General features: G+C 49.8%; 1 protein-coding gene across 3 annotated transcripts in view; it reads left to right on the plus strand.

The window, feature by feature from the left end:
* The window catches only part of TDP1 (tyrosyl-DNA phosphodiesterase 1), a 60,342-nt gene that overhangs the window by 40,848 nt on the left and 5,134 nt on the right, over positions 1-14,360 (plus strand). For all 3 annotated transcript variants that reach the window (XR_008427370.1, XM_045201864.2, XM_024568331.3), the window contains one exon: positions 11,628-11,736. Coding sequence is in view for 2 of the 3 variants with exons in the window: in XM_045201864.2 (XP_045057799.2) it covers positions 11,628-11,736 (109 nt within the window). In the remaining variant the exon portion in view is untranslated. The remainder of the gene's footprint in view (positions 1-11,627; positions 11,737-14,360) is intronic.

A 14,360-nucleotide genomic window follows, 5' to 3' on the forward strand; every position in this document is an offset into this window, starting at 1 on the left:
TCTGGGTAATGTCAACAATATTTAAATAAATGTCAGGAAACGTGCATGGAAATTTATTACGAGGCGGTGACCAGTCACCAAAGAAATGACTCAGCCAGGTGTGAACCGTTTTAGGCTGGGGTGAGACCTTTGGAAGCAGGAGGACTGGTTGAAGGATGCTTAGGATTGAGGGCAAGAGGGCAGGGGTGAGCATCTCGTGTGAGGGGAGTGGCAGGAGCATGCGCAGGAATTCAGTCCTGCCCCGCAGCGCTCCCCACGCTTCCGTTCCTCACGCCTGCTCCCGCAAGAGCTCTCTTCTTCCTCCCACTCCTCCCCGCGCCAGTCTCCATCCATCCTTTTCTTCCCCATCTCAGAGGTTTCTCTACAAAACCGTCTCACAGGCCTCTCCTGAGGGTAGTGTCGTAAGATTCCGATACCTTTAGTTTCCTATGGAGTCAAAAGCAAATCCCAGCACAGCTTGCACCTGGCGATTTCCACTTCCACAGCCCCATAGGTAGACAGCCACCTGTTTTCTGTAGCCAGAGTGCGGCTTCCCAAAGGTTCCACAGACAAGTATGGTGCGGCCCACAAACCTCAGTCCCTCACTGGCCCCTCCCATGATCCTTCAGCTTTATCTCAGGGTAACAGTAAATTCCCAACACGAGGGTAATAATATTCAGTACTTTGTGTGATTAGAGTGACTGTAGCTTTGGACGGAGGCTAGGATTCCCTTCTAATCGTAACTGAAATAATGGAATGAATTCCACATCACTCAGTTTGGCATTTGTTGTCAGCATTTGCAAAATCCTAGTCATTCCTCACTGTTTTGGCCTGATCCCTCGTCCTGAAAATAATCAGATGGAGGGATGCTGCACTTTCAGGTCCGTAGAAGCCGCCAATTTTTACCTCTGTTGTCGTTTCTGACTGCACACTCGAGAAGGCTGCCGGAGAAAGGAGGGCGTGGTCGTTTAGACTCCCCCAGTTGAATCTCTACCAGATTTATTTCTGTACTTGTAGAACGAGAAGGGGCCCCACTGTGGAGCATTCTGGGTAATACAGAGATTTGGGTGTTTATAAAGACCATCAGGCAGGAATATAGAGAATAGATTCCACCGCCACCACCCCATGCCGTGCCAACAGATTCCGGAGCAAGGCGCCAACGGGGCGACTGAGTAACTAACGCACTAGGGAGACGGCAGAGGCTCTAGTGACCAGAGTTCTTGGACTGTCTCACCGTGAGCAGGCTCCCCCACAGCACTGGTTAGGGCCCACAGATCGCCCCGCTGTCATCGCTGTCCCTCCAGGGGTGTCTGAGTCCTTTGGGGAGTCATACATGCCTTGGGCAAGGTGCTGACGTTAGGCAGCGGACAGTACACAGGAGTGTTTGACCTTGCCCTCCCAGGGAGTTAATAGTCACATTAGGCAAGAAGGTCCTGAAATCAAATGGGCCCCTTATACCAGCGTGCTGGGTGCCGAGGTGTGGGAGGAAGGAGCCTGGCCTGAGTGAGCAGACCCCAGAGGAAGGAGCATTCGTGTTCTTTTAGTTGCGCTTGAGAGAGACCAGCCTGAGCTTACGTGAGACCACGGGATGGGGATGTCGTGGGAGCAAGTGCTGGCCATCCTGTGCTTACAGAGAGGGCACAGGCTCTGGTCTGCCTTCCACACCTCTGTTCTCCCCCGGCCCCGGCCCCCGAGAGTGGGCCTGTCTCAGAGAAGGGGCTGTTGTGAGCTAGGAAGCCACCCTGAGAGGCAGAAGCTGCCAGAGGGTCTCACCCGTGGGCAGGTCGATTGTGTTTTATCACAGTCTACGAGAAGCAATTTCAGGGGCCTTGGCGACAGAGGAGCCTTTGTCCTTAAGCTGCTGTATCACATCTGTGTCACTTGCTGCTGTGTGAAGCTTCTGGAAAACAAGTAGACCTTGGTGTGGCCTGCACAGAATTAACATTTACGATTTGACTTTGAGGGCAGCCCGGAGATCTGTGCCATGAGGTAATCTGTCATTTTGCGGAGGTTACGCAAGCAGGGAATGAGACACCTCGCTGGCAAGAGGCTGTCCAGCGGAACGTCGTGGTCCTTCCCTCCTCGGCGTATCTCAGGCCTAGAACTGAACGTTCTGTCTGCAGGATGACCTCGTGCACACTGGCTGAGCTCCAGCAGCACCCATGCCTCCTGCGGGGTAGGCCCTGGGAACCCAGCAGGAATGAGAATGGGGTCTTTGTTCTCAGGAAGCTCACGGAGAGTTAAGGAAACAGTTACTACAGTTTGTGATGTGATGGTGTGGGGTGTTCACAATACAAGGGCTCTGAGAAGGAGGCCTGTGGTTTGCAGGAAGCTTGGGGAAGGCTCCTTTAAGGAGATCACATTTGACCTTGCGTGATCTTGAAAAATAAGTATGAACCTAACCTACCACCTGGGGAGATGGAGCTTCCAGCCAGAGAGAATAGTGCAAGTTATGTGTGAGAAGCAGCAAACCTTCATGCGCCTGGGGAGGGTCCAGGGCGCTCTGCTTGGAATCCGCTTCCGAAAGACACACTGTCCCACACAGATAGTGGGCAGCCATCCGTTTGTTGGGGTTTTTTAAAAGATTTTATGTATTTATTTTTAGAGCTAGGAGAAGGGAGGGAGAAAAAGAGGTAAAGAAATGCCAGTGTGAGAGAGAAGCATCCATCAGCCGCTTCCTGTGCGCCCCCCTCCCTGGGGCTGAGCTGAGCCAGACCTGACCTGCGACCCCGCCCTTCACAGGGCAGCAGCCAAGCACCCAGATGGCACTGGCGGGGTGGGGGTGGAGGGGCTCAGTTTTTTAAGCAGGATTACTGGTCTCTTTGAATCTTATAAAACATCTCCAATCATGATTAAAATTTAATTTATATTATTCAAAGGGTAAGGGCACTGCAGATGTTATCAAAATTATTGTAATTATTTAACCACACTATTATAAGAGTCTGGATATCACTGAATTATTATTCCCCTTCACCCCACTGTCCTGGCCCAGTGTGGAGAAAGTCATCTCTTGTGCCTTCTCTTTTACCCCTTGTCTGAGTAATCACCAAGCTTTATCATTCCTGACTCTGCTGGATAAGCCGTCGTTTCTGCCCGTCGCTGCTGCCACTGCGTCCAGGGCACGTCAGCTCCTGCTGCAGCAGCCTCTCACCCCGCTTCCCTCTGCCTCCTGCAAGCTGCTCTCCACCCTGTGGCCAAAATGTCTTTGCAGACCACAGATCGGACAGGTCGCCCGTCTGCTTTCAATCCAGTGAGACAGAAGCCAGGCTGCTCAGCACAGCCTGCTTTCCCCTTCGTGCTCTGGCGCCTGACTCCGCAGGCCTGACCTCTGCCTTCTCACTCCCAGCCCTCATGTCCAGCCGCACAGAACCACTGGTTCTCCTTAGGAGCTGGGCCCACCGCGTTTAGTCAGGGTTCTGCAGAGAAACAGCCAGTGGGATGTATAGATAGCATAGAGAAGGAGATTCATTTATCATGAGGAATTGGCTCACACGATTTTGGAGGCCAGGAAGCCTCCCAGAGGAAGCTGTGCCTTCCACAAGCTGGGGACCCTGGAGAGCGGACAGTGCAGTTTTTGCCGAGTCTGCAGGCCCAGGAACCAGGAGAGCCGATGTTTTCACTCCTGGTTGGAGTTCAAGAGAATGTCCCAGCCAAGCAGTGGGACAGCAGATTCGCTCTTCCTTGGCCTTTCTGTTCAATTCCAGCCCTCCACTGATTGGGTGATGCCTCCCACATGGATGGTGGACTGGGGGATGCTAATCTCATCCAGAAACACCCTCAGATACACCCAGGTGATGCTGAGCCAGACCTCTCGGCATCCTGTGGCCCAGTCAACTTGACGTGTAAAATCGGCCTTCACACCACCCTTCTAACCAGCCTCAGTATGTCAGGAATGACGCCCCTGAACCCCAGCCCCACCTGCCATCGCTCCAGGTGCCCCCTCTCTGCCCCCACAGCTCTGCAGAACCTGGAGCTCATCACGTAGCCCCTGATGTGTAGTCTTGACTTCATGTCTCCTTGACCAAACTGTGAGCTGCTTCCACATAGGGCCTGTCCATGGGAGCCTCTTCGCAAAGGTCTGTTAGTCGACGTTGTTCCTTTCAGTTCCTAGAGCACACGCTGCCCTTTCTGTGAGGAGATTGCATGTGCAGAGTAGCCGCCGCGGATTTGGTCCAGTGGGTGCTGCGTGTAGTAGGTGCTTAAGTATGTTCACACGTCATGCCGTGCGCACTGTGCAGGGTGGAGTGGCTCACCTGCAGCCATCTTGCTGAAGTCAAAGCACACGTGTGCACAGGCGTGCACACACTCACACACATCTTGGGAGCCTGTGCCGTTCGTAATACACCAGCCCCTGTGTGTTCATGCCGTAGATGGGTTAGTGATTTCTGTGTCGGTCACAGTCTTTGGGTGGGTACTGACCAGAAGAGTTCGTTGTAAGATGAGGTCGGCGATGTTTCTTTCTTTAGGTTCCCTTCTCAGTACTAGCAAGACATGCCTTTTAATGTGTGTAGTTACATGTTTGCCAAATAGACTTACTTAATGCCCAGTTTTATAGTTATTCTTCTGACTGGACATCACCTAGCATCTGGGTTCTTGTGTTAAACTCAGAGTTGGAAGGCTTTGCTAGAAATAAATGATAAAGATTTAGTCAAGAGTCACAGGGTTTGCAAACTGAATACCCAGCCAGGCAGGACCCCAGAAGTGTTCTGAAGAAGAAAGAAGAGTTAAGAGCTTTTATAATAAGAAGTGCATTCTCAGCTCCAGGACCGGTCCAGGGTGGTTACGAGCCTGATGCCAGGCAAGGACGGACCCCTGGCAGTCTGGGCACATCCGGTGGTCTGGCTGTGCGAGTCCCTCGCCGGGCAGCCAGAGGGTTATCTGCAGGTCTGCTGTACGCCCAGGCGTTGACGCAGGCTGGAAAGTTCAAAGGTTTACACCCCCACCCTTCCACAACAGGAATAGAATCGCTTCCTCGTGCCTCAGCCTACTTGACTTCAGTGACTGTATTTTATGTCTTCACTCTGTTCCTCACTCAAGAGCGGCCCACCTTTGAGCTTCTCAGGCAGAACTCCAGGTCCAGAGCGCCCACACTCCTGAGTTATCAGCATCCGGCGTTGCCGCGTCTGTCCTTCACCAGCAGGCCGCCCTCATCGTTGTGTCCCAGAAGGCTGACTTGAGGCCAGTGTTGCAAACAGTCGAGCTCTGTGTCCAGAATGGCGCAGTGTCGAGCACGACGTAGGCCGTCGCCTGGCAGGAACCCTGCAGCGCTCTGCTCTCCCACGCCGTGACAAGGGCCCGTCACGCAGGAACCCACGGCCGTGTGAAGTGTAACGTTCGGTGTGGCCTCCCAGCTAGTGGGGCGAGAGCCAGCGTTTCCCATTCGTAGTAAAATGCCATTTGACACCTCTGGGATTGATCTGGAAGCTGATAAGCCCCTGGTAACTAAATGTTGGTTTGTTCACATTTTTCTGCTGCTTTTAAATGAATTGATCAGTAAACCCATCATCTCGAGATCACCTAACTTGCCATAGAGCAGGAGCTGGTAACTTTTCCTTGGATTAGAAACGCTTTCAAGAGCTTTGGGGATTTGTATCAAAGTGCATTGGACCGTGCACCCAGCACTTAGCTATTGTTGCTACATAGTTGGTATTTAACTAAAGACTTTATTCTTTTGAGATCTAATATCAAGTTCATACACACAGACCCAGGAAAAAGCCCCTGAGATTAAAAATCTACCTCTGTAAGCGGAGGGCAGGGAAAGACCAAAGACAGTGCGGCCTCTCCAGTCTGCTAATTAATAGAGATCATCAAGGGAAACCGACATGGGAGGCATGTCTTGGGCAGTTGTTGTCATGCTTGACCAGGTCGCAACAGCAACCTGTTCCTGGAACCAGTGTGCCGCGGGAGACTCAGGGATGCTGATTTAGGTCAGAGTGGACATCAATTATGACCGGTCTAGAAGGGAGTTTTGCAGAAAGCACCTTTGTCCTGGCCCAGGTCCAGCTTGCGGGACAGACAGAGGTGATGGTGTAGCGGTCTCTCCTCTACATGAGTACGGATGTTTTTCGGGTTGCCCCTTTAGCATAGCTGTATTTAACTTCTAATTAGACTAATTCATGCGGCTCCTGGAAACCTTAATGTGGGAAATACCCAGTGATTTCAAGGATCAGTAACCATTTCAAACCATAAGGCATCTGTGAGGGTATCAGGGAATGCAAGTATTTCTCACTTTGCACTTCATGCATTTTGGTGTTTGTGGCGCACATACTGTGTCCGGCGCTGGCTAGGCCCTGGACTTGAACCTGCCTAGTATTTTGTGGCTGGAACTCCTCCTACCTCTGGGAAGAATGTACATGATCAAAACCGCATCCTCCAGACAAGGTAGCCAAGCATCCCTGCGCTGTCCCAGGGCTGAGAGCCATCTCCGCCCTCCTAGGCCCCAGGGTCGCCTGAGCCTGAGATGGCAGGTTGTCGTTTCTACAGTCAGAATTAAAAATGCTTCTCCCAGGTTTCCAAGAATTTTCAGGTTTTAAGTCTCTCTCGTTCCTCTCTTCCAGTTCAACTATTTTATTGTCTTTTGTTGCTAAACATGGCAATATTATTCCAACTGTGGATGTTGGCTGGAAGAACCTCCCCTCTAGTTCCTGGCGCCACCTCTGAGGCCCTGCCTGGGCCCCAGCCCGTCAGCCAGGGGCTCTCAGGGTTTCCCAGGAGGACACAGCTGGGCCACACTGCTGCAAGTGGTGTTTCTTTGGAAACACTCCGCTAATAGTCCAGGTCCTCAACGTCCTGTTCCTTCCTGTCATGCTCCTTTCCCTCCCCCATCCAAATCCAGTTGCCACAGCCATCTGCCCTATCGTGAGATTTTCTTCCTGCTGCTGCTAGTCACTGTCGTCTGATCTCATCCCTCTTCCCATCTCTGCTGCAACCCAGTTCTGAAGCTGTGGCCTGCCCACCTGCCTTTAAACCTTCAGTGGCTGCCCTTCGCTCACATGACGATGTCCAGCCTCCTTTGTGTGACATCCAGGTCCTCTGTGAACTGGACCAGCATGCCTCCTGCGCCTTCCTGACACACCCTGGCCTTGGCACCCGCGAGTGCTCATTAGTGCGCGGGTGCTCGTTAGTGCGAGGGTGAGGTAGGCTGCCGTAGCAGCTGCCACTTCACCATGAGCCAGCCTGGGCTACTGCCCTGCCTCAGGCTCCGACGGAACTTGGAAGGAGGCAGAGTGTAGACAAACGCAACGGAGAGACGCCGAGGACCGAGACAAAGAGCTTTCCCAGAGTCACATCGGTTGAGGACTCGGGAGCGTCAGATCTAGAGGAGCCAAAGGACAGGGAAGGGAGCTGGGGTCGTGCTTGCACGCTGTTGTGCTTTGGGTCTGTTGCCTTACTTTTTAGGCTCCTGTTTCTCAGCCTTGAAATGGGGACAGGATGGGGTCGTTTGGGACTTAAGAGTTGTGACCTGGGAAATGTGTGCAGTGGTGCCTGGGGCTTAGCCAGCACTGATCACAGGGTGCAGCTCACATTGGCAGATCAGCAACAGCAGCTCCACAGGAGCTGGAGGGCAGGGACTGTGCCTCTGTCAGAATGCTGATGTCACACCCACGATGACGTCACACCGACTTATTCTCCTCCAGGAAGCTTCTCCTGAGCCCCTAGCTGGAAACACTTGCAGTTGACGTTCATATACTGACTTACAGGAAGCGCAAGACAGCCCCCTTCCTGCAGTGCACTTCCTTGTCACTTCGTCCCTCTTGGAGTAAGTGCATTCCTTCTGGAAGGCTCAGCCGCCATTGCTGTTTTACCCAGGAAAACGTACAGGGTTTTACTGCCAGAGGATGCTACTCGGGTACAGGAAAAGTACATTACATCTCTAACTGAAATTTGAGAATGTTTCTCATTCTCTGTGATTGCGCTAAGCTGCTAAACCCAATCCGTCATGGTGATAACCAGCTTTTTTACTCCCAGAGCTGATGGAGGGAGAAGCCACCAATTTCTCCTGTGTGACACATGTCCACCCTCTCCTCTGGTGTTTTATAAATGTATCGTCTCAACTGTCTTTTAAGTACACGTGCCTGGGAGGGCGCCTGCCTCTGTTTCATGAAATGCCAAGTGATACCATTGTGCTATATAAGTAACGATAATTAGAAGACAGCCTCAGATTATTTGACATCCAGATTGAAGGGAAAAGTGGTACTTTTTTTATATAGATGTAACACCCTAGAATTTGGATCAGAAATGGCATTCAAAAAAAAAAACAACCCATTGCTTCCTGTCAGAAATGATGGCTCAGACCTTCTCGTTTGGGAAGTCAGACACCCCATGAAACGGAGCCATCAGGTCTGGGTCCGTCCCAGAGACCCTCAGCCCTTCACCGGGTGCATTTCAGAGTCACAGAACCAAGCCAGGAGCGAAGACGAGGGAAGTCTTTCACCTGAAACTCCATAAATTATTTAATAGTCATTAAATCAGCATCACTTCCGACCACTGGCCTCTTTCTTTTTAAAAATGTCAAGAACGAAGGGTTCCAGAATTTGGCTCGTCCTGACTTGGCCTGCCTTAATATCGCCTCTTAAACATGCGAGGAATTTTTCCTCTGTTGTGGCTCCTGGTGGGTGAGTTTAAGACCTTCCGTTTACTTCATGGAAGGAACTTAGGGCCGAGAATTAGGAAGGTGAGGTTCGATTCCCGCCTTGCCACACAGCCATGCTCTGTGGCCGTGGGCAGCTACTTGTTCCCCCAAATTTGTTTCTCTGTGTGTAAAATACCAGTAATTACCCCACAGAGAGCACCCTGCGTATACTTACATTATACTGTTTACACCACATGCCAGTTATCTCTCTGAATAACGTATCTGCGCCAGAGCCATTCAATAGGCCGGGCTGCCGAGGACCGCACAGGTGAAGTCACTGACCCAGAGACACACGGCCAATGAGTAACACACACAAGTAAGAGATTGTTACCGGTCTGCCCAGCTCCAGAATGTGTCAAGGGTGCGACGGGAGGAGAGCCACCGGTGTGGGCTGTTGAGCAGGCGCCCAGCCATGCTCTGCCGAGTGGGGGGAGGCGTGGGTCCGCAGAGAGGCCGTGGGGTCCTGTGCTATGCTCCCTGTGCCCCTCCTCTGCCTTCCGATGTCCCTGGGTTTTACAGATTTTTCCTTCAGTCTCTTTCAGGCCCGTGTCTTGCCGCTTGCACCGACCCCACCCTCATCCAGACTCCTCCCCGAGTGCATTTTGGGTTTTGTTATGGTGGCTTTTGCGCTTGTGCCCCCTGACCATTCGCTCATCCTGCCCAGCTCTCGGCCCCAACAGTTCTGATCCTTCTCCAGTCTGTGCCAGTCTGCCTTTGTGGTGGGACTTCTGTGTTCGAGACTCTTCTGCAGCTCCCCTGTGTGCCAGAGTAAAGGCCACCCTCCATACCTGGGCTCTTACAACACTTTGGGTTCTGAGTGATGGAAACCAACTCAGTATGAGGAAAAAGGCAGACGCGGGGGCCAGTCCCATGCTTTGGGCAGGGCTGAGTGCGAGGGCCAGGCCAAGCCGTGAGAGTTGGGTTTGATGGCGTGGGGGTGCCCTGCAGCCCCAGGCTCACACCTTACTAATGAGCTTCCCAGCAGGAAGATGGTCTCTTCCTGACACCTCTGATGAGGGCCACATGCCCGTCCCCAGCCACTGTGGCCAGGGGCTGGGCCCAGGTGCCACCACAGACGTCCACGCTGCTTCCCATTTGAAGCCCTCCTCCCCTGTATGAGTTCACTCGAGGTCCCCGGTGTGCCACTCGGCCTTCGGTCCCGCTGGCCGCCCCGCTGCTCCTCTTCCCCATCTCTGTTTACCACAAGTGTACCCGTTTTTCAGGGCCCAGCTCCAATGCTTCCTACAAAGCCTTTCCTTGCCCTGCAGCTGGTAAAAGGCCATCTCTTCCTTTCCGGTCTAGAATGTGTGCCGGCCATTTATCACGTGCTGCCTTCCACTGTGTTACTGACCACGTCTTCATCGACGCTCTGAGAGCCCCACACCTGTCTAGAGGGGTCCACATGCCCAAGGCACTTTCCCACACGCTGCTTCGTTTGCTCTCGTGCAGAAGCCTTATGAGTAAGCAGGGAGGCCGCTGCGATCCCAGTTTTACAGCTGCACCTTGTTTGAGCACCAGCTCTCGCTGAGACTTGTGCTGAGCGCTGAAGTGAGAAGCATTACTATGATAACATCTGGTGTTTTTTAAATGTCAGTTTCACAAATGAGGAAATTGAGGCCTAATAAATGGGTGGCCAAGGGTCCCACGGACCCTCTTTCTTAAGTTCTTGGAACATGTAAGCTCTTTGCCACCTCTGGGCCCTTGCAGATGCTGTTCCCTCTGCCTGGAACATTTTCCCCACTCTCCTCTGAGCAAACCGTACTCATCCTTCAGAGTGTAATTAAACGTCAATTTTTTAGGGAGCTTCCACTGACCACCCCTCTCCCCAAACCTAGAACAGGCCCCCATGCTGTCTTCTCATGCTTCCGTAGGTCTGCACAGCACCTGTCACAAACTGTAGTTACTTCACTGTTTAGGACGCATTGGTGTACTGTCCCCCTGCTAGACCGTATGCCCCCAGGGACAGGCACGGTGACATTGGTGGTGGCTCCTAGACAGTCAGTGCTGGCACTCGTGCTGGCACAGAGGAGTGTCAGGGAGCACAGTGTTGAATGAATGAGTGCAAACGTGAGCCGTTCACAGAGCTCAGGAGATACCGGCAAAGGCTGGACCTCAGACGGCCTGCGGTCAGCATGACTTCAGCTCTTAGCGTGTCCTGGGCTGTCCCCCTGACCACCGCCCCTGCTAAGTATTGTGGTCACCAAGACGAGCCCTAGCTTTTTGGGTTCCTAAGACATTGGCACTGTCTGGCAGGTGGGCATTCAGGGTTTGAAGGGTGGATGCACTTTGAGTGAGTGGGCAGAAAGGAAGAGAGACAGATTTGCAAACGAAGAGCCAGAGTAATCTTCGAGGGGAGTGCAGATGTGTGGAGGCTTTGGGAGACGAGGCTAATGTATCGAGCCCCCTCCCCCTGGCATGGGCTGTGTTGGAAGGGGGCGGCGGTTAGTACTTCGGCCTCCACACAGAACATTAACCCGAACCCTGATTAAGATCCAAAATTAATACCCTATTCTCCAGGTCTTGAAATAAACCTTCCATTTGGGTGGGTCTTGAAGAGTTTTCACTTGTATATTCCTGTCACATTATATCGGAACGCTTTCATTATACATGAAAGCAACTTTTATTTCTTCTTACACCAGAATGAGCAGCCTGTTACTATAGCAATATTGAAACTATTTGGAGATATTTTTATACAGCGTATTCTAAACACTCACTGCAAACTGTACATAGTGGTTAGTTGAAATGGGCTATAGTATTTTAAACTGTTTTTCTCTTGCATCTTTATGTTCTTGATTAAACTGCAAACTGCTAAAATTTAATTTCTGAAATTTGAGCCTCTCATTTTTAGGAAGGACTAATTGGGGGGGTTGTAAATATATTTGACCTATCGAACATTGGAAACAGCTGTGAAATAACCTGGATTTTTTTTGTTGAGCACCATAAAGACACAGTGCTCCTTGAGACCTGTCTCTCAGAAAGGGAGGTGCCATCATCGATTCTCTCTGTGTGTCTGCAGGGCCTGGACAGCTTCCAGGTGAAGCAGAGATTCTTCTCGGGCAGCCAGGAGCCAGCGGCGTCCTTCCCTGTGCCATACGACCTCCCTCCAGAGCTGTACGGAAGCAAAGGTGAGGCGCGAGTGAAGGGAGACCTGGGGGTAGGTCCCCAGGCAGAAACAGGAGGTGCACAGGAGAAGCCGTGGGTCTCTCGGTGGCAGGCTGGCTTGCAGAAAACTCTAGAAGCACAGGTTGTGGAGGCCCCTTTGCTGCCCCGTCTGGGGCCGCTGGAGCCATAGTTCTCAAACTCATGGGTCTTGGAACCCCTCTGCACTCTCATCGTTATTGAGGACCACCAAAAAGCTTGGGTTTCTGTGGGGGGTTTCTGTCTATTGATATTTACTACATCAGAAATTAAGACCAAGAAACTTGAAAATATTTACTAATTTGTTTTAGAATAATAAACCCATTATAATATATATTTTTATGACTATTTTGGAAAATGATTTCCAAGCCACTGACACATAAGAAGATCTTGTTAAATCAGGAGATTGCACAAAAATTTTAGCAAAGAAATACACTGGGAACAAATCACAGTTTATTACAAGAGGCCGCCTGACATCCTGAAACCAAGAAATTGATCAAATACAGTGAAGCAGAAACGAAGGCTGGGCTACAGGTGCACCTCACCTCGGGCCATGCCTGCTGCTTACTCATTCACGCCTACTGTGCGCAGACGCAGTCTTGGTGTCTTGGTGCGTGGAATATGTCAGGGAGCGAGACACACACAGTTCTTGCCCTCATCAGGTTCACAGTTACTCTTCTGTTAACTTACACTCTACCAAGCTCATTTTACTAATAGGAGCTGCATTTGTGAAGACTTTTATAAAGCAAAATGACTCACATTTTAAAATCTAGCATGTGTTACCCCTGTATGTCCCACTTGCTCTGTGACCCTAAGCCTGGAGAGAGAGGGAGGGGAGAGGGAGAGATGGGTGGGTAATCTCTCCCAAGCTCTCTCCCAAGCTCTCTACCAAAGGTACGTCTGCTGTGTGCTCCCTTTTTCCCCTTACATTCTTCATATTATCTGCTACACCATGGAGAAAGCCAAGGTAAGGTTAAGGAAGGCCTATCTTACTTGGATTTAAGGAGCAAGTTATATTGTCAAGTTGAAGAAGTAATCAAACATATAGAACTTCAAAGGATTTCAGTTGTATGTTATTTATTGAGTGATCTGTTGTTTTGAAAATGCACATTGTATCTATATAGTATTCTTGTCTTTCAAATTTTTTCCATAATTTCAGATATATAAAAAGTTACTAGAAAAGTACAAAGAATTCCCCTATACTCCTCACCCAGGTTCCCCAAATGTTAATATTTTATCACATTTGTATAATTCCTCCCCCTTCTCTTGTTAACTTTTTTCCTGATCCATTTGAAAGTTGCAAACATTATGTCCCTTTTTCTCTAAATACTTCAATATATATTTCCTAAAAATAAAGGCATTCTCTTACATAACCATAGTCCTGGGGAGTGGAAATTTCCCCCTTTTCCCTCCTAGTTCTTCTGGCTGATTGAATGATTAAAGTGACATAAGACAGGTTAGCAGGAGGGATACTGAAATTTAGTTACGTATGTACATAAGGGGCTCCGTGAGAACAGAGACCCAAGCACAAGCCAGGCAGCTGAGGCTTATTCTCCGTCTGGAGCTAAGGTGAGGGGGGTTGTGGTTCAGGACTTCGAGGGAGAAAAGGAAGTCCACGTGGAGACAGAGCAAACTTTTGGGCCTTCTTCAGCAATGAGACTTTGGTCCATGGGCCTCGCTGGATCGCTCCCGTCACATTAGTTCATATTCAACCACAGTTATCTGTGATGCCTCCTCCCTTTCTGGAGCAGGTCCTCTGTCTGAATTCTTTTAGGCAGTTTGGGGGAGGGTCAGAGGTTTTCCCTGAACCATTTGTTTTTTTAGAAATAACCAGCTTAAAATCAATACCCCAAAAGGCATATTTTGGGGTGGCTAACTTATCTGCCCCCCCACCCCGTTCCCAAAGGGTTTAACCACTTCCTGTACTGTTTAATTTTAAATAAATTCTTGCATTTAAATAGTACGGGAATAAACTTCCATCTAGAATTATTACTAAATAGTCCAGGTTCATATTTTTGTGAGGGAAACAGAAATTTGATTTAATTTTCTAATCCAAAGTATATACAAACAGGCAAGTTACTTAAAATTGTTGTTGACATGTTTCATTGTAATTTTTTAAGGACATGTTTTTGGAAGATCTTTAGAAATGAGGCTTTAAAAGAAATAATAAGGCAGCCAAAAAAGTTTTTAGATATGCTTTTGATCATCTCCTTTAAGAAGATCTATTTTTGTTTCATTGTACAAACAGGTTGAAATGAAACTCCCAGCTTAGCTTTTAAAATGACTTTATAATCAGAAAGTTTAAAGGAAATCTAGAATAATCAAAGTTTAAAGAAAAAGAGTCATTTATTTGACTTCCAAGAGAATAGCTGTTCTGGAAGTGCCGACTCAGGAAGAAATCCGGAGCATCCCTATTAGGAGGTGAACACAAGGGGGATAATTACATCAGTAGAAGGAAGTAGTTTCTGTGGGTGTTAATAAGCTAAAGAAGGAATCACTGTTGGTGCAAATAAGCTGACATAGTGATTCTAATTCTAAAGAATGTCTGTTATTTTCAGTCCTCTCATAACGTCTGCTTTCCCGTTAGTTTTGCAAACGGATGTGGTTGTTG

This window comes from Desmodus rotundus, chromosome 7 (genome assembly GCF_022682495.2).
Source record: "Desmodus rotundus isolate HL8 chromosome 7, HLdesRot8A.1, whole genome shotgun sequence".
Classification (NCBI taxonomy): domain Eukaryota; kingdom Metazoa; phylum Chordata; class Mammalia; order Chiroptera; family Phyllostomidae; genus Desmodus; species Desmodus rotundus.